The sequence below is a fragment of the Pocillopora damicornis genome, chromosome 7 (assembly GCF_964200805.1).
Source record: "Pocillopora damicornis chromosome 7, jaPocDami1.2, whole genome shotgun sequence".
Lineage (NCBI taxonomy): Eukaryota > Metazoa > Cnidaria > Anthozoa > Scleractinia > Pocilloporidae > Pocillopora > Pocillopora damicornis.
The window spans coordinates 7,931,578-7,951,658 of NC_142676.1; the positions used below are offsets into that span (position 1 = coordinate 7,931,578).

Sequence of the window (20,081 nt, forward strand, 5' to 3'; positions counted from 1 at the left end):
ATGCATTGAGTCCACATAACGAAACCATTGAAATGACTTGACATGACGTCCTCACAAGTTGATTGATGATTGATTTCTTCACCAGACAGAAGAAAAAGTCTGAAGATCGATTTTTCTAGATTAACCAGGAGAGCAAATGGGAAAAACGTTATGCTAATAATTCTCCATAAAATTAGAAAGATACGAATCTTATTTTCCCCCTTTTGGCCTGACATTTAACTTCCGCCTAAGAGTTATTGCAGTGAAAACCAGTCGACTGCCGCGTGCTAGAGCTCCGTGAAAATGTTCTGTAACTTTTGATTTCTAGTCATGGATTCTCTTTATTATTTGGATGGATGAGATAGTTAAACATCTACAATAAACGTAAATTCCTACTCATCAGACTAGCTCATGACAAGAATACGCTAAAATCGAAAATGTTCCAAGTTAACTGACGGAATAATCCTTCGACTTTTCGTTTGTGTCGTTTTGTTTTGTTTCTGCACCGTTTTCTCATAATCTACTTCTTTTCAGCACGGAATAGAACCTATAATTAAATAAATTTTATTCGGCGTTATCAAAAATATGTTCATAAGGATGCATTGTGAACATTGTGAAAGGTGACTTGTCTTTATCATGGATTGTGCGAGTGGTTTAGTGAGAAGGAGAAGGCAGATGAATTAATATGCAAAGTTTGGTGAGAAGCATATTTTGACAAGTTTCTCTTTTATTTAAATAAATGCACTCGACTTTCTAGATTATGGAATCACAAATGCCAAGTTTTATTTAGTTTCCTTTGAATTTTTTTCCTTTTTTCTTAGTACTAGAATTATATTTTACACAGGAAGTTTTAATCAATAGGACAAATATTTAAATACTCCCGTAATAACCTAGGTATTAGCTAATTTTCTTGGATTTCGCCTCTTAGATGTTCCATTATTAAGGATGGCGCCATAGAGTTAAAACCCGATTAAGACGCGCTCCTGCGTTATGTTTTCATAGAGAGTCTTTTTGTTTTCTGCCTTCAAGATCACTAGAAATCCTAAATGAAATAATAATCAGTGGTCGAACCGTCGTTTGCTATAGTTCGTATTCACATAACGGTATTTGTTCTTGAGTTAAAACGCTGCAAAAGGAGATGCTCCCTTGCGGTACTTTGGCTTTTTTTTCTTTTTTTTTTTTTCTTCTTCTTTTTTTTTTTTTTTAATTTGCTTAGTTTGCCACGGTGTAATCACCCACAGTTTTTCCACTATGTGAAATTCTACCTGCCGATCATTGCGGTTTCCGCAAATGTTTGTTTTCTGCCCCCTAACTTCCATCAACTGGCTATAAGAACGGCAACTTTCAACCTAATCTTAGGAAATTCTTCCTAGGGAAACGCGAAGAATCTCGTTCAAAAGATCTTTCTTCTTACCCCAAAAAGTTATGTCATAAAATAGAACTTCAACAAGATTGACATCTGAGTATGTAAACTTTCAAATATATCGACTTCTTTCCCCCGGTGCTTTTTCTCTGTCGACCTCTTTTTTCAGGTGCAGAAGATCTATGGATATTACGGATATTGTTGCTGGAGGCTTTTTTTTGGTTTGTCTAATAGACCTTTTTACATAACAACAGGCGATCGTATTGAGACTCCATGGTTGTTTTCGTGTCTTGATATTTTTAAAGTCCGCGCTAAGTTTGCCTCGAAATTGCTTACGTAGCACTGATCACTCTACTGTCTTAAATTTTTTGTCATAATTTGGATTTCATGAATGTCATGGTTGAGACACAAATGATGCGGTATAATATTGGATTCATGCAAATCATAAAAGCCTGTAGAGCAGGTGTCGATTTTAAAACAATACAAAAGCAGGCGGGGGTAAACACGCTTTGAGCGCAGAGCGAGTCATGTGCGAGAAGAGGAGAGCGAAAAAAAATATCATCTTGCAGAGTTCTAATTTATATACCATAGTTAGAAGATAAATTAAAACTCTGATTTCAAGGAGATAAGTGACAGCTTTTGATGATAATCGTGATCGAATGTCTTAGTGATAGTAGGGAAATAAAGCATGTGTGGAATGGCCTCATGGTGTCGTGGCAGGATTTTCATCGGTAGTGATCCTTCGATGAAAATGGAATAGTATTGAGTGCAGTTAGAAGCTGTTTGTAAGGGGAAACCAAACATTAATGGATGGGACTGCCACATAAAATAGTGGGTTGCTCGGTGAAAAATTCGAATTATGTATTCTTACTGAAGATTAGTCAGGGCATGATCAAAGGAAACAAATATCCTAAAGTTCAAGCGAACAAAACAAAGCATAATCTAAAAATAAACACAATAAAAATAATGGTTTCTTTTTTAAAATCCTTTCTTCACTATAATCACTAAAAATATTTACAAATATTATGATAAAATCCTTAAAAAGCTGAGAAATACACTAAAATGTCTAATAAAAATCTTCGAAAAACTAATGGATGCACGCTTCGTTTATATTTACTTCTAACACACCCTAACATCTAAAAAGGCAGAGCCCTGCCGTTCCCAGAAGCCACGAGCACGAATGTGGAGCCGTGCATCCGCTGCTTTGTTCGCACTAGGTGTTAGCTCTTCTCCGCTTATCTCCTGAAGTACTGGTTCAATTTGGACGTCAGTGCAAACCTTATTTAGCATTTCGGCTTCTAAATCACACAGTCCGTCATGTCTTTGAAAGATGAAGCCTCCATGTCTGCATACCATGGCGTGATCTACACCAAAGAAATCTCCACACTCACAAGTAGACGGGGTGTCGCTCACTTGCCAATCATATCTCAGATGAATGGCGTCTTTGAAAGGGTAACTGTAAGCCACCTAGACAGCTAGATGCCCCTTTCTCCGCAGCAAGGTCGGTAGCTCTCTTGGTTTTTTTCAGGAAAGGCATTCTTCACTTCCTCTAGATCTTCTCTATGGCGCGCATCTTTATCTCTACCTTTACATTGCTGTAGCGCTCTAGTTGCGTCATCGTCCGGGAGCTCGTGCGACTGCGTCGCTATCTGTCTGACTAGTGGTTCAGTTATCGCAATTGAAGCTTCGTATTCCGAGGCTACAATATGACATAGGTTTGTGATCCCAGGACAACCCATCCTTACAGGTTATGGTAACAAATCACACTCAACTACCGTGCAGGTGTGCCCTGTGATAACAGGAATAGGCGATCTTCAATATCGGATAATGTTCGAAGATAGAAGAAGGAAGATGGGAAGCTCACCATGTTTCAACCCGAATGTGAAGGCTGCGTATATAGCCTGTGGATACATCGCAGTAAATTCTACCAGCTTGACAATTTGATCGACCCATTCCTAGTTTTTTCCGTTCACGTACTCCTCCAGGTAGGTTCTAAAGCCTAAGACAGCGCCCAGATGCTTCTGGCCTTGCGTGGATATGTTAATTGCAATAACATATCATATAGCATATAACAGTAATAATAATAATAAAAGTGATGATAATAATAATAATTTCCAGAGATAAAGGAACAATACTCTTAAGACGTTTATGATTTCAAACTCGCTAGTCTACGTTCAATTTAAACAGAAGAAATTCTACTTCATGATGGCTTTTCGGCTTAAAGTTTAGGAAGTTAATTGTGTCCCTTATCACTGTACCAGAATGTACCCCATGGCTTTGATGTGCTTGTTTCCATTATCTGGCGAGCGCGTTGCCTCATTTCCACACGTGTTGGAATCATCATGTCGACCTCCTGTGCCAAAACCAATTCGGGAATCACAGGAGGAACAGTCATTCTGCTGGTTAGCGGTGATGCCGATTCTTGCTTTAGATTGATAAGTGTTGTCTCCCACTGCATTGAATCCTTCCTTATTGCAGTGAGGCTGCAATGAGGCCTGTGAACCAACCAGCGTCTTCCACGTGCCAGGGCCCAGTGTGGTGTGCCGGTATTGACCGTCAGCGATCAGTGAGTAAAGTGAGTTGGCTTGCTTATTGATGACAATAAATCTGAGCTGATTATCGATCTTCATACCGAGACAGATCTTGGAGAAGGATGTGTTCCAGTAGGTCGGTAGCTTCGTCTCTTGTGAGTCAAAGCCAGTCTTGCTTCCTGGAAGGTTGTAAGCAATTCTGTTGCTCCAAAACTGGGAATCGTAATGAAATGTGCTCTGAAATTTATGAAAAATAAGAAAATTTTTTATTTTTATTTTCAATAAAGATATCAGTAATAGCCTGTTCCATGCTCCTACTTAGTGGAGACAAGCAAGGGACTTTCGACGACCCCTAAAGCTTTCCAGGAAAATAGCCGTAGATTTCGCCCATCCCCTGTCGCTTCTCCGCACCTTCTTTAATCAACAGTGAATTTCTTGGCGGATAAGTTGTTACCTTATTGCCATTAATCTTCACGATCGGCGTCCATCCTCCATCTCCGCATCCAAAATCTCTCATGTAACAGAAAACAGAAATTGGCTTGTAGTCTAAGTGCAGGGTAACCTCACCACTTTTTTCCGATCTATGAAATAAAGAATCTTCTTAAATGGAGAAATTCAGTTCAAACTTGTCGAAAGCCATGGCTTCCATGAACTCAGTAAATGACACAAAGTTCTTTTCGATTAGGCGATTCCTATCAAGAGAAAAGCTAGTTTGAAAGTTTATTCTCAGGTTTTCTATGCTTAACGAAAGATCAATTTCAGAATTATCAGTATTACTACTAGTATTCTGCTCTGGCTCTCTTTTTGTCCGAGAATGATTGACTTACACATTCCGGTCAAAAATTTCCTTGCATGTCGAAGCTGAAAAAAAGGAAAGATATGTCAACAGCAATGAACCTCTTAAGAAAAGAGGATCGGATGGTGTTTTGAAATTCTCCAAGGCGGAAATTTACACGTAGAACGGGGAATATGTAATGTTCACACACACACACACACACACGCGTGCGTGCACGCACGCACGCATACATACATATATATATATATATATATATATATATATATATATATATATATATATATATATATAAATGTATATATATATATGACAGAAAGCTACCGTAACACTGCAGGAGAAATGTTACCCAAAAGGCAGATACTTCCAACTCCATAGTATCCTGATTTACATGTACAGTTGTACGATCCCTTAGTATTGTTGCACACAGCATCAGCACTGCAGTTTTGTGTTCCTAGAGCGCACTCGTCGATATCTGAAAAGACTCTCCTTTAATTAGAACTTCTTTAATGAAATTAACTTTAAAACTAATATAAACAACAAATGGACACTTGCGTTGAATCCGATGTCTTCAGAGTCTTGAAGTTTTGCTGCAGCTCTCTTGACCATCCAAGAGTGCCATCAACCCATTTGGGAACTGATTATTGAGCGCGAATGTAATACAGCGGGCTTCACCTTTTAAAGGACTTTCGGAAGGTGCCGATAATACTCTGCTGATTCCTCTTCTATTTAAATCTTCTGTTCGTCTTTTTCATAGAGTATATAATTTTTAAAAGTACAAAGCTAAATCATACCAATAACAAGCAACATATATTTACATTTATCAATAATTAGTTAATTAGCATTAGACTCTGGAACTAGGCTCTGTTTTACCTTTGCAAGTCCATCCATCTCCAGTAAATCCTGGTTTGCATTTGCAGCGATACGATCCCTTGGTATTGTTGCACATAGCATCAGCACTGCAGTTGGGTGTTCCATCGGCACACTCGTTTACATCTGTAAAATTCAAGGGAACCGATTAAGTGCGGAAAACCCTGAAGCACATGACTAGTTGTTATCATTTTTTGGCTTGAGATTTGTGTCTTTAGTTTCCATTCCCTTCTTATTTAAATAAAATGAGAGCTTTGGTCACGTTTACCTTCGCAAGTCCGTCCATCCCCAGAATATCCACGTTTACATGAACACTTATAGGAACCTTTGGTATTGTTGCAAACAGCATTTTCACTGCAGTCTTGTGTTCCAGCACACTCATCGATATCTGAAAATACTCTTTTTTCATTAGAATGTCTTCATTACAGATTTAAACACGAGCTAACGGCCGGTTTGGCATGATAGGGATTACCTTCCTTACAGCTTGGACCTTTGAACCCAGTGAGGCACAAACAGCGATATCCTTTGTCAGTAAAACCACTTTGACAAGTTGCATTGTTATCGCAAGGGTTATCAACACAAGCGCTCTGAAGCCAAAAAAAGAAATGGTAGCAATCTCACTATCATACGTTAAAAATATTATTAAAATGGAAACGAGCAGTATTTGAACCAACAATAATGGTAATACTAGAGATAAAAATATTCACAGTCATATTGGAATAAAAGTAACAATTGCAACGCTTATAACCGGAAAACTGGGTTTTTTTTTTTATCCCACTTAAAATGAGTATTTGCTAATGATGCAACACCTACCTCAGCTGCATGATAAAAATAACGTTCTTTCTTCTTCAGGTCGTGTTCGTGTCTTTCGTGAGTAACATTATTCAATTCGCATTTGTACCCACCATGTCCACTCACTCGTTTATCAAGATTAATGCTGACGCAGTCGGGTTCCATATAACACATGTTCTCACAAAAATTCATTGTCAGAACTTCAACGATGCGAATGACGTGGTCCATAAGACGTTTGCCGTCAATTGCTTTTTCAGGCGTAAACTCCAACACGCGGCATTGGTCTGCGTCAGAAAATTCTTTGAAATTTATTAAAGATATAAGAAAAAGGAAAACACTTGTAAAACATATGACAATAGGAGACGTCAAGACGATGATAACAATAAAAATGGTAATAATGATAATGGTTAGGTCTAGTAATGAGGTTAAGCATTTATTGATAGTTTCACCGTTGGAATATATTTATTTCAATTCATCCATCCATTTTCTTCCCTTTTTTTCTTCCATTTTAGTTTTCAGGTTAATACCTTTCTAGATAAGTTACGGACAATTATCCGTACTGCCATCTGCAAAAAAACTTGCAGATGATAATTAAATTGCACAAAAAATGCTCATATTTAAGTAAGACAAATTTCCATTCAAAAATTCCACAAAAATAAAAAGTAAATTTTCTCAGTAAAGACGAAATTCATTCATTTAAAAGGATTTAATTAGTAAGGTGGATTGAATCGTTGAAAAATTATCTTTGAAATAAACCAGATCAACGAACAAAGAATTTTTGCAAAGAGCCTGTCACCGCAGAAGATCTTTATTGCAAAACGTCTTCTTCATCCGATCAAATTACTTCTCAAAAGCTACATATCTTGCTGGAATCACAACTTTGTCGATATTCCCTGACGTTGGAAGTTATTTACTGGAGAAAAAGTTAACCACAACTGAGGCAAAAATCTAACTTTACCGGCGCAATAAACACAAAAACCACTCCAGCTGACACAAATGAAAAGACTGAGCGGCACAACAAAAGACGACGAAGACGACCACATAATTTACGAGTGTAAACTTATCACATGTTTGAATACAAAATATAAATAAAGAGGTGATGAAGAGGTAGAAAATATTACAATGTACCAGCTTGGATGACGAACCCGATAAAAAAAAAGATAATTATAAAAAAAAAAAAAATAACAACGCAAAAAAAAAAAAAAAAAAGAGAAATGAAAACCATTCGCAATCAATTTTTCATAGAGGCACTCATACAAACTATTTGGCCAAGTATCTTTCCCTCACTAATAATTTACTTGATTAACAAGTTTAAGGAAATGTTAAGCTATCTTTAAACAGTTTCCTATTGTGGAGATAAATAACAAAACCTCCTTCAAACATATAACATGCAGGTTTTAAACAATAGCTATGATTATGAAGGACTAATGTCCCTTCTCTATTCCCCATCATAAATGAGTAATAGTGAGGCTAACCTTGTGATGAGACATAAGCAAGTATCATGAAGCACAAAAGTAACAGAGCAAAGATAAAAATCGAATTCTTCATCACATGGATCTCCAAGTTTCTGCGACCGACTTCTCGAATTATGTGCAAATTGATATGAGATATCTTATTTGGATTCTTTTTGTTATGGTAAAAGCTTTCTGGTTTTTTTTTAACCAATGAGACCTGGGCGAATCCTTATTGTTCTTCGTTTTAATTTGATATCTTTAGCCATTAGTCCAGCATGAAAACAATTAATTTTAATAATTAATCGAACGGACGTAACAGTGGTTAAAGTCTAAAATTCGGTTTCCATATTCTTAGCAAGAAACTAAACAGAAAATATAAATGCTTCTGATGCTTTACTTGGCTTTCATTGGTAGAAATAGGAATGCAACTACCCACTACCTTACATTCACATTTTTTTCGCACGGCTTTCATGGGTTTGTTTCCATTTTCATGGCGCATACGTAACTTTTTTTTTGCCGCACGTGTTGAATTCATCCTTGTGTCGTTCTCTACCAAAGCCACAACTGGAGTCACAGGCGTTGCAACTGCTACTTGGTTGGCATTGAAGCCATTTCTGTCTATCCTACGTTGAAATATTAACAACATGAAAAACGAGCAGCATTTAAAGCAATATTAACGATAACGCAAGAGACAAAAGTATTGGCAATGATATTAGAATTAAAGAAATAATTTCAACCTTTTATGACAGGGAAAATAGTTTTATTTTTTCTCTTGAAATGATTATTTGTTAATGATACAACACCTGCCTCAGCTGTATGATAAAAATAATGATGATGATATGACGGGCCTGGATTTTTTTTTTCAGATCCTATTTTCAACCATTTGTTTCAGTAGTGTTCTTAGCTGCGAGGATCTCTTAATTTCATCTCTTCACCGCAGTGCAAATATATGAATTTCATATATCTAAAATCATCATTCACTACTTGGATGGTTTAATTGGACCCAACACATTGACTAGCTCCCACTTGGCTTGTTAGCTCAGTTGGTAGAGCGCTGCACCAGTATCACAGAGGTCATGGGTTCAAATCCCTTATGGGCCTAATTTTTTTTTTCAGGTCCTATTTTCAACTACTCGTTTCAGTAATGTTCTTAGCTACTAGGATCTCTTAATTTTATCTCTTCACCGCAGTGCAAATATATAAACTTCATATATCTAAAATCATCAAAAATAATGATATTTCTTCTTCACATCGCGTTCTTGTCTTTCGTGAGTCACATTATTCAATTCACATTTGTACCTCCATGACCACTCACTCATTTATTAAGATTAATGCTGTCACAGTCAAGTTCCATAAAGTACATGCTCTCATAAAAATCCATTGACATGATTTCAACGATGCGAATCATGTAATTTATAAGACGTGTTCCATCAAATGCTTTTTCATGAGTAAATTCCAACTATCGACATTGGTTTGCTAAAGAGAAGTCTTAGAAATTTAGGAGATAAAACACTCACACACACATAAATATATGTTTATCAGTTGAGATTATCTATCTGAATATTTTATTTATTTAATTTAATTTTATTTATTTAAACAGTTTATCCGTCTGAATATTTAAGTATTATTAATTGTTAAAGTCATCCATCCATTTCTGTTCATATTCAGACTATTTAAAACCCCTTTGGGCACTTGTCTTCCATTTCAATTTCTCAGTCGCAATTATCTGTGCTGCCACCCGCGGGAAACTCCCAAATAGCAATTAATTTCCACAGAAAATGTAAATATTTAGGTAAGAAATTGACTTTCCAAAATTCCCCCAAAATTAAGAGAAATAAATTTATTCAACTAAAACGCAAGTTCTTAGTTTTAATTAGTTAAGTGGATTGAATTGTTGAAGGAATCAATGACCAATTAACTTTTGCAAAGAGTATACACTGTAGGAGAGCTTCATCGAATTAACATGCAGTTCTTCAGCCGATTAAATTACTACACAAAGCTACATAACTATCTTAACAGGTAAATTTGTTGATATTTCCTGCCTGGAGTAGTAATTTGTTTGAGAAAAAGGTGAGAAAAAATGAGAAAAACAGATCTGACCTGGCAGCACAAAATAACTATTGCAGCAGACACAAACAAGAAGAGCGGCATCAAAAAAATAATAATAAGAGAGAGAGATGATGAAAGAGGTGGATAATAAGAGAGAGAGATGATGAAAGAGGTGGATAATAAGAGAGAGATGATGAAAGAGGTGGATAGAGATGGATAGATAGGTAGAAAATATTTCAACCGATAACAGGTGACAGAAACGCAAGTCCACGAACATCATTGGTCTCTGTAAAAAATTGAATCGACCGCGTAAGAAGGCAAAATAGCTGAGAACTAACAGAACTAATTATTATGTATTAGCCGATACATCACGCTGCCACCCGGTATTATAAAATTGATTGTTCAGTTTTTCCGTGGTTAACATGCGCTGAGTGTCAGTCGGCGGTGTGATTCCTATTTCCTTCCTTTGTCATGGTTGTCAAATATTAGTCACTGCTACCGACAACAGTCATCGTTTCAGGACAACTTTCGTCCAAACAATCAGATAACGAACGATCAAATCGAACTCAACGGTAAGATTCTATTTTGAAAAAAATATTTTGCGCAGAAATTCATTTTATCTTTTGCAAAAAATTAAAATGTTTTTAGGGCAAGGCACCTTTGAGAGGCTTAAATAAAGTGCTCGAGTTAAAATGGTTTTAAATGATTCAATGGTATGATGCTCCTGGCTACGTGTGAAAACTCATTAAAAGTCAATTTGGATCAGAAATTAGAAACTCTTAATCACTTCTGATAACATCTTCAGAAAACAACGTTGCATCAGTTTGAACTGAGTGTTTTATTAGTTATTACCCTTTAACCTACATATACATATTTTAGGCCTTTGTGGGCGTGGAGCGAAAATACTTCCTTCAGTGCGTGATCAGATCATGACCTCCTTTGACGTACAGTTTGCGACGAAATATGAATACATCAAATATGTCTTCATTTCCAATTTCTACTTCGAATTGGCTTTGCACAATTAAAACTTCTAAGACTATATTAAAAACAAAAGTTATATTTAAGACAAATTGGACAAAGGAGGAGGTATTTTCGAACCCGTTTTATAAGCTGGTGAGCTTTAGGATTCTACATTTTCTGATTCATGATGGCTTCTCGGCTTTAACTTTGGGGAGTTAACTGTGTCCCCTGTCACTGTACCAGGATGTACCCTATGGCTTTGATGTGCTTGTTTCCATTATCTGGCTGGAGCGTTGCCTCATTTCCACACGTGTTGGAGTCATCATATAGACCTCCTGTGCCAAAACCAATTCGTGAGTTACAGGAGGAACAGTCATTCTGCTGGTTAGCGGTGATGCTGATTCTTGCTTTGGAAAAACTAGGGCTGTCTCCCACCGCATTGAATCCTTCCTTACTGCATTTGGGCTGCAAGGAGGCCTGTGAGCCAATCAGCCACTTCCACGTTTCACGGCCCAGTGAGGTGTTGCGGTATTTCCCATCAGCAATAAGGGAGTGGAGAGAGTCGGCCCGCTTGTTGATGACGATGAATCTGAGCTGATTACCGATCTTCATACCAAGACATATCTTGGAGAAGGATGTGGTCCAAAAGGTCGGTAACTTTGTCTCTTGTAAGTCAAAGCCAGTCTTGCCTCCTCGAAGGTTGTAAGCACTTCTGTTGCTCCAAAACTGGGAATCGTAATGGAATGTTCTCTGAAATTCATAACAAAGAAAAAAATTTGTGTTTTTATTTTCAATAAGATCTCAGTAATAGCTTGTTCCAAGCTCCCCACTAAGCGAGGGCAAACAAGCAACTCTTTACGTTTCTTCAGGGAAATAGCCGCAGATTTTGCCATCCACCTGGCCGCTTCTCTCTCATCAGTGAATTTGCTCGCAGATGAATTTTTACCTCACTGCCATTAATCTTCATGATCAGCGTCCATCCTCCATCTCCGCATCCAAAGTCTCCCATGTGACAGAAAACAGATATTGGCTTTGAGTCTAAGCGCAGGGTAACCTCGCCACTCGTTTTCGATCTAGGAAGTAGAGAATCTTAATAAAAGAAGAGATTCAGTCCAAACTTGTTGAAAACCATGGCTTCCTTGTATTCAGTAAATGATATAAAGTACTTTTCGATTAGGCGATTCCTTTCAAGCGAGAGGCTAATGTGGAAGTTTATCATCAAGGTTTCTATGCTTAGCGCAATATTATTTTCAGAATTATTATTATTAATAGTACTAGTATTTTCATATTCTCTCATTAAATTCCGCTCCGGATTTGTTCTTGTAAGTGAATAATTGACTTACACATTCCGGTCGAAAATTTCCTTACACGTCGAAGCTGAAAAAAAAAGATAGCGTATGTCAAAAGCAATAAATCCTTAAAGTGAAAAAAGACAGGATGGTGTTTTGAAATGCTCTCAAAGGGAAAATCTACATGGTCAATAGGACATACATAAAGTTCTTGGATTGTTGATTGGAACTTGCATTGTTAGCGGTGTCTAATGCGCTAGATGAGAATAAGAGCAGCAGCGCCGCGAATTTAAGCAGCATCCCAAACCATCGCGGCCTCGCCGTTTTCACTCAAGCCGCACGACGCTTCAAATGCACACCATATAAGACTGCTATATTCGCAGGCAAACGTTTTCACGTCCATCAAGAAGTTAGCTTGTTTTTAGTTTGAATTCTCGGTAGTTTCTAACAAGGCATTTGTCGAAGTTTTCATTGATTTAAAATAAAATCTTTATCTCGATATACATAATTAATATAAACGAACTTTTCATTACAGTAGTCTTAACAGACAATAACAGTACAAAAACTAGTTTAAGAAATACAGCAGGAGAAATGTTACCCAAACGGCAGATATTTCCATCTCCATAGTATCCTCCTTTGCATGTACAGTTGTACGATCCCTTAGTATTGTTGCACACGCCATCAGCACTGCAGTTCGTTTTTCCTGTTGCACACTCGTCTATATCTGAAAAGACCCTCCTTTAATTAGAACGTCGTCTCTGCTATGAATTTTAAAACTAATGCTGATTTCAAACTAAAGTGTAAAAAGCGAATGAAGACCAACGTTGGATTCGATGTCTCGAGAGTTTTGCAGTTTTACTCCAGTTCTCTTAGCCATGGAAGAGTACCATCAACCAGTTTGGGGTATGGATCATTCAGCGAGATTATAATATACCGGATCTAAACTTAGTCACGTTTACCTTCGCAAGTCCGTCCATTTCCAGAATATCCAGGTTTACATGAACAGTTATAAGAACCTTTTGTATTGTTGCAAACAGCATTTTTACTGCAGTCTTGTGTTCCTCCAGCACACTCGTCGATATCTGAAAATATTCTTCTATAATGAGAACGTCATCATTGCAGATGTGAAAAAAGCTAAATTTATTGAGACCTACGTGGGATCCGACATGATACTCCTACAATTTTGGAGCAGCTTTTTAGCAAAGAGTCAGTTAAGAGCTACATAGTTCTTGCGTGAGTTTATAATAAATCGGACCTAAACTTTTACAGGTACCTTTCGAAGTTGTGTATGAGACTGTAGTCAACAGGAGCATACGACCGTTTGACATGACAGGCGTTACCTTTCTTACATCTTGGACCTTTGAATCCAGCGGTACACAAACAGCGATATCCTTTGTCAGTAAAACCGCTTTGGCAAGTAGAATTATTGTTGCAAGGGTTATCAACACAAGCGCTCTGAAGCGAAAAAAATATTATACGTTGAATTATTAATAAAATGGGAATCAAGCAGCATTTAAACTAACAATAATGATAATGTGAATGAAAGTGATCCTCGCAGTAATGTGCACTACTTAAGCAGTAGTGAAAATAAGGCCTGAAAAAAATTCAGGCCTGTACGGGATTTGAACCATGACCTCTGCGATACCGGTGCAGCGCTCTACCAACTGAGCTAACAAGCCAACTGGGCGCTGGTCATGAAGTTGGTTCTAAATAAACCCGTGAAGTGATGAATAAATGGTTAAGAATATATGAAGAGATTGAGATAGATTGACAGTGATATTACACTTAAAGTAACAATTGCAACGCTTATGACCGGGAAACTAGTTCTTTCTTTTCCTTGAAATGAGTATTTGCTAATGATGAAACACCCACCTCAGCTGCATGATAAACATAATCGTCAACCTTCTCCAGGTCGTGTTCGTGTCTTTCGTGAGTAACATTATTCAATTCACATTTGTACGCTCCATGACCACTCACTCGTTTATAAAGATTAATGCTGACACAGTCGGGTTCCATATAACACATATTGTCACAAAAATTCATTGTCAGAACTTCAACGATGCGAATGACGTGGTTTATAAGACGTCTTCCATCAAAAGTTTTTTCAGGGGTAAACTCCAACTTTCGGCATTGGTCTGCGTCACAGAAGTCTTTGAAATTTATGAAAAATATAAAAGAAGGAAAACATTGGTAAAAGAGAATATTTAAACAAATGCATTTTTCAAATCTCTGTCGTTAAGTGTAGGAATATATTTATTTTAATTCATCCATCCATTTGGTTTCCTTTTTGTCTTCCATCTTAACTTGCAAGTTAATACATTTCTACATAAATAACAGACAATTATCAGTACTCCTATCGGCAGGAAACTTACAGATGGCAATTATTTTCCACAAAAAATGTACATATTTAAGTAAGAAAAATTTCCATTCGAAAACTCCCCAAAAAATAAAAAAAGTAAATATTCTCAGTAAAGACAAAGTTCGTAGGTTTTAATTGGTAAAGTGGACTGGATCGTTGTAGAAATCCATGAATGAACCAGATCGAGGAACAAAGAACTTTTGCAAAGAGCCTGTCATTGCAGAAGATCTTTATCTTAGAAGATCTTTGTCTCCTCTTCCGAATAAATTACTTCTCAAAAGCTACATATCTAGCAGGAATCGCAAATTTGTCGATATTCTCTGATGTTGGGAGTTATTTATTGGAGAAAGAGTTAACCACAACAGAGACAAAAATTTAACTTTACTGGCTCAATAATCACAAAAACCCCTACAGCCGACACAAATAAGAAGAGCGGCATAACAAAAGAAGACTAAGAAGACAATATAATTTACGAGTGTAAACTTTTCACATGTTCGAATACAAAATAAAAAAAGTGAATAACTGAAAAAAGAGGAGATAGAGAGGAAGAAAATATTGCAAGATATAAACTTGGATGAAGAGCTCGATAAAAAAGAAATAATTAAAAAAAACCACAACAAAACAAAAAGGAGAAATGAAAACCATTCGCAGTTAAATTCACGCAAAGGTATTCATACAAACTATCTGCCTAAGAATAATTAATAATAATTTATTTAGTTTAAAACTTCAAGGAAGTGTTAAGCTATTTTTAAACAGTTTCCTATCGTAGAGGTAAATAACAAAACCTCCTTTAAAAATATAACATGGAGGTGTTAAACGGTAACTATGATTATGAAAGAATAACGTCTCTTCTCTATTCCCGCTCGTAAATGAGTAATGGTGAGACTAACCTTGCGATGAGACAGAAGCAGAAATCATAGGGCACAACAGTAACAAAAAAAAGATAAAAAGCGAATTCTTCATGGCGCTTATCACTTTCCGAAACCGACTTCCCGAAGGATGTACAAATTGATGCAAAAATTTGATATTAAAATTTGTCTGAATGATTTAACTCTCCTGACTTACTTTTAACCAATGAAACCCAGGTATTATCTTATCATTCTTTGTTTTAGTATGATATCTTTTCGTCATTGTGCCAGTAACGATTCAATTGGGTGAAAATAAACAATTTAAGTTACTTTACTTAGCTTTCCTATTAGTCAAGTAATAATCAATCGTATTTAGATAGCAACGATTCGAGTCTAAAACTTATGGGGCACCGTTATGGAAAGTATTCAGAATAAATATATTGACTGTCAATTCCAAAAGTTCACTCTCATTTTCCCCAAAAAGATACGCGTCTCCAAATATTCCTTCGAAACTTCTATGATTGACTTGCCTTTAACTTCAGTTATTTGCAATAAACGCAAAAGCACTACAGCCGACATAAATAAGAGGACTGAGCGGCATAACAAAAGAAGACTGAGAAGACAATATAAGTAATGTTTAAAAAACGAGCAGGAGTGTTTTATCGGGTTTAAAACCACGAGGTGTAGCCGAGTGGTTTTTGACCCGAAAAAACACGTGCTGCGAGTTTTTTGAACGGCTTCAAAAACATTCTTGGAAAAGCGTGTGTCAAGAGAGTTCATAACAATTATGCTTTTGTGAACGTTAGAAATTAGCATACGAGAAAAACATTAGGAAGTTTCAGATGATGTATTGTCTAATATGCCTTTACCAGATTACTTTACTAATGGAATAGAGAATTTTTCCAGATGTGTATTTCACAACTGTACTATTAATTTGGTGCAAAAGTAAATTTACTGTGTGAAATTTGCTGAAAGAACATTAAATATGTTCCCACCATTTGTTGTGTCAGTTTCTGTGTTGATATCAATTAATATTCATAAGTCACGTGCAGTGTCTTTATATCTGATAAAACACCGCATATTAATAAAGATGAGGTTTATCGATATAAAGTCACTGCACGTGATGTATTATCTACCATTTGATAGGTTAATGGGCTTATGAATTATTAATGAGTTTTTGAATTTACGATTATAAACTTTTCACATGTTCGAATATATAATGCAAAAAATGAGTAAAAAGGTGATAGAGAGGTAAAAAATATTTCACTATATGAACTTGGATGACGAGCCCGGTATAAATGAAAAAATTAAGAAAAAAAAAACAACAAAATCCATCACTAATAATTTACTTGGTTAAGAAGTTTAAGGAAGTGTTAAGTTATCTTTAAACAGTTTCGTATTGTGGAGATAAGTAACAAAACCTCCTTTAAACATAAAACATGCGACTGTTTAACGGTAACTACAATTGTGAAGGACTAATGTCCCTTCTCCATTCCCGCTCAAAAATCAGTAATAGTGAGGCTAACCTTGTGATGAGACATAAGCGAGTATCACGAAACACAAAAGTAACAGAACAAAGATAAAAATTGACTTCTTCATCGCGCGGATCGTCAAGTTTCTGCGAGCGATTTCTCGAATTATGTGCAAATGATCCAAAATATCTTATTTTTATTACTTGTTATTTTTATGGCAAAAGCTTTCTTTTTCTTTGAACAAATGAGACCTGGGTGTTTTCTTATTGCTCTTCGTTTTAATCTGATATTCTTAGCCCTTGTTCCAGCACGAAAACAATTCATTGGATCAAAATAAATTAACTTTCCCAAATCCTCTCGATGAGTCACTTAATAATAAATCGTACGGCGTGACAGTGGTCAAAGTCTAAAAGTCGGTTTCATATTCTCGGCACGAAACTAAATAGAAAATATATATCTTCTGATACTTTACTTAGATTTCATTAGTAGAAATAGGAGTTATAGATAAGCTTCAATTGTCGGTATTGCTCTGCCTCAGAGAAGTCTTCGATAATTATAGATAGTACAAAAAAGGAAAACACTGGTAAAAGAGATGGCCATATGAGACGTGGGGACGATGATAACAATAGTCATATTAATCATTATAATGTTTAGGTTTAGTAATGAGGTTAAGCATTTATTGATAGTTTCTCCGTCTGAAGATATCTAGGCATCCTAAATTTTTCAATTCATCCATCCATTTGCTGCCCTTTTTATCTTCCATTTTAATTTCTAGGTTAATACCTTTCTAGATAAATTACGAACAATTATCCGTACTGCCAACTGCAGGAAACTTGCACGTGGCAATAATTTCCATAGAAGAATGTAAATATTTGAGTAAGAAAAATTTCCCTTCAAAAATTCCCCAAAAATGTTCTCAGCGCAGACGAAGTTCGTAAGCTTTAATTAGCAAAGTGGACTGAATCGTTGAAGAAATCCATGTACAACCAGATCAATGAAGAAAGAACTTTTCCAAAGATCATGTCACTGTAGAAGATCTTTATTGCAAAACTTCTTTTTCTTCGAATAAATTACTTCTCAAAAGCTACATATCTAGCAGGAATCGCAAATTTGTCGATATACCCTGACGTCGGGAGTTATTTGCTGGAGAAAAAGTTAACCACAACTGAGGCAAAAATCTAACTTTACCAGCGCAATAAACACAAAAACCACTCCAGCCGACACAAGTAAGAAGACTGAACGGCACAACAAAAGAGAACTTAGAAGACAATATAATTTACGAGTGTAAACTTTTGACATTTTCCAATAGAAAATACAAAAAAATGAATAAATGAATAAAAAGATGATAGATAGGTTAAAAATATCTATATGAACTTGGATGACGAGCACGATATAAAATAAATAATTAAAGGAAAAAACAACAACAACAAAACAAAAAGGAAAGATGAAAACCATTCGCAATTAAATTCACATAAAGGTACTCATACAAACTATCTGCCTAAGTATCTTTCAATCACTAATAATTTAGTGGTTTAAGGAAGTGTTAAGCTATCTTTAAACAGTTTCCTATTGTGGAGATACATAACAAAACCTCCTTTAAACATATAACATGCAGGTGTTAAACGGTTACTATGATTTCTGCGACCGACTTCTCGAATTATGCGCAAATTGATGCGAAATATCTTATTTTTATTATAATTATTATTATTTTTTAATGGTAAAAGCTTTCTTTTTTTGGAGCCAATGAGACCTGGGTGTTTTCTCATTGCTTTTCGTTTTAATCTGATATTTTTTGATTTGTTCTAGCAAGAAAACAATTCATTGGATGAGAATAAATTAACTTTTACGAAGCCTCTAGATGAGTCACTTAATAATCAATCGTACAGACATAACAGTGATTAAAGTCTTAAAATCGGTTTCCATATTCTTAGCAAGAAACTAAACAGAAAATATAAATGCTTCTGATGGTTTACTTGGCTTTTATTGGTAGAAATAGGAGGGACCAATTTTGCCTCTGTCAGGCCCAAATATGGTTGGTTGTTCTAAGTGCAAATGCAGTTTGTTTACATGCGTAAGATAAGGAAAGAGTACAGAATATATGTATATATATATAACCCTAAGCAATCTTTCACGATTGGCTGCGAAAGAAATTCAAAAAAAACCATCCGCCCATTCATCATCTAATCACCCCTAGTATATTGGTTGATAATTTTAAAAACGTTGAGTGTGTTAAGTGTTAATCTATCGTTAAGCGAATTGTTATTGTGGCGATAAACTACAAAACCTCTTTTAACCGAACAACGGATACAGGTGCTTAACAATAACTATAATTGAGAAGAACCACTCCTTATCGGAAACGAATAATGCTTAAGCTCACCGTGCGATGAGACAGAAAAAGGTTTCATGAAGCACCAAAGTCACAGAACATATGTAAAAATCGAATTCTTCATGTCGCAAATCACTTTCTGAGACCGAAATCGTTCTGACGTAACAGCGGTTAATGTTTGAAAATCGATTTCCATTTTCTTAGCAAAAAATCAAATGGAAAATATGAATGCTACTGCTGATGTTCTTGGCTTGGATTTTTAGAAATATGCAGCAAACTATTTGCCCCTACTGGGCCCAAAATTTTCTTCAGCCTTGAAACAAACTTGCTGAAAACCAGATCAGCTGGCACCTTTTACGGGAAGTCTTTGAGAATGTTTTTTAGAAACTTCTATTTTTCAGTTATTATTAGCATGGCGAACATTACGGTAATCTTAAGTTTATCAAGATTGAGAGCATTCAACTAGTAAGCTAAAACTGGAAGTGCTGCAGTAAAATTTATGCTTTAAACCATCAATTTGTTTTGTTTTTTTGTTGTTGTTGTTGTTTTTTTTTTATCGCCTTACTATAACTTATAATAAAGGCTTAACAATAGCTTTATCCAGTAGGATGTGATGAATGATCTCGAGGAAGTGATATCAGGTGGCCCACCTTATTGGTTTTTACCGATTCCACATGCCGAGTCTCTATGTCAGTAAAAAATAATTCGTTACATGGATAGCCAAGGTAATTGCAAATACCGTCTCTTTATTTGAGTAAGATAAAGAAAGAGTTCCGAAACCGTATTTTTTAAAAAAAATGCCTGGAGATAGTCCCAAGAAAGCAAGACTAAATGTATGTCAGAGTAGCCTCAGAGTGCAATTTATGTATGTCCCTAAGTTTAAATTTATATAATCCCAATTTCACTCGGCTTCAGGGCCTTATCTTGGACAGTTCATCGTCTTCCTTGTCACTGCACTCATATATATTCTATGACGTCAAAAAAATGGTTGCTTCC

The 20,081-nt window shown here is 36.0% G+C and overlaps 2 protein-coding genes across 3 annotated transcripts; both read right to left on the reverse strand.

Annotated features, from left to right (window-relative positions):
• Positions 1 to 2,312: 2,312 nt before the first annotated feature.
• LOC149042339 (uncharacterized) lies at positions 2,313 to 8,065 on the reverse strand. The gene is made up of 9 exons (XM_089212904.1): positions 7,804 to 8,065; positions 6,350 to 6,627; positions 6,009 to 6,123; positions 5,805 to 5,924; positions 5,540 to 5,662; positions 5,016 to 5,141; positions 4,701 to 4,734; positions 4,328 to 4,454; positions 2,313 to 4,110 (listed from the first exon to the last, which is right to left on the reverse strand). Exons 1-9 carry the CDS (start codon positions 7,874 to 7,876, stop codon positions 3,592 to 3,594), a joined length of 1,515 nt encoding a protein of 504 aa, XP_089069030.1. The 5' UTR covers positions 7,877 to 8,065; the 3' UTR covers positions 2,313 to 3,591.
• Positions 8,066 to 10,654: 2,589 nt separating this feature from the next.
• Positions 10,655 to 16,886, reverse strand: LOC113669770 (uncharacterized). 2 transcript variants are annotated; one of them, XM_089212911.1, is made up of 8 exons: positions 16,814 to 16,886; positions 13,953 to 14,230; positions 13,421 to 13,535; positions 13,040 to 13,162; positions 12,679 to 12,804; positions 12,135 to 12,168; positions 11,738 to 11,864; positions 10,655 to 11,541 (listed from the first exon to the last, which is right to left on the reverse strand). In XM_089212911.1, the coding sequence occupies exons 1-8, from the start codon at positions 16,884 to 16,886 to the stop codon at positions 11,023 to 11,025; spliced, it is 1,395 nt and encodes a 464-aa protein (XP_089069037.1). In that variant the 3' UTR covers positions 10,655 to 11,022. The 2 variants fall into 2 exon arrangements, with proteins under 2 accessions (XP_089069037.1, XP_089069036.1); XM_089212910.1 differs by lacking the exon at positions 16,814 to 16,886 and adding an exon at positions 15,330 to 15,791.
• Between the last annotated feature and the right edge of the window lie 3,195 nt (positions 16,887 to 20,081).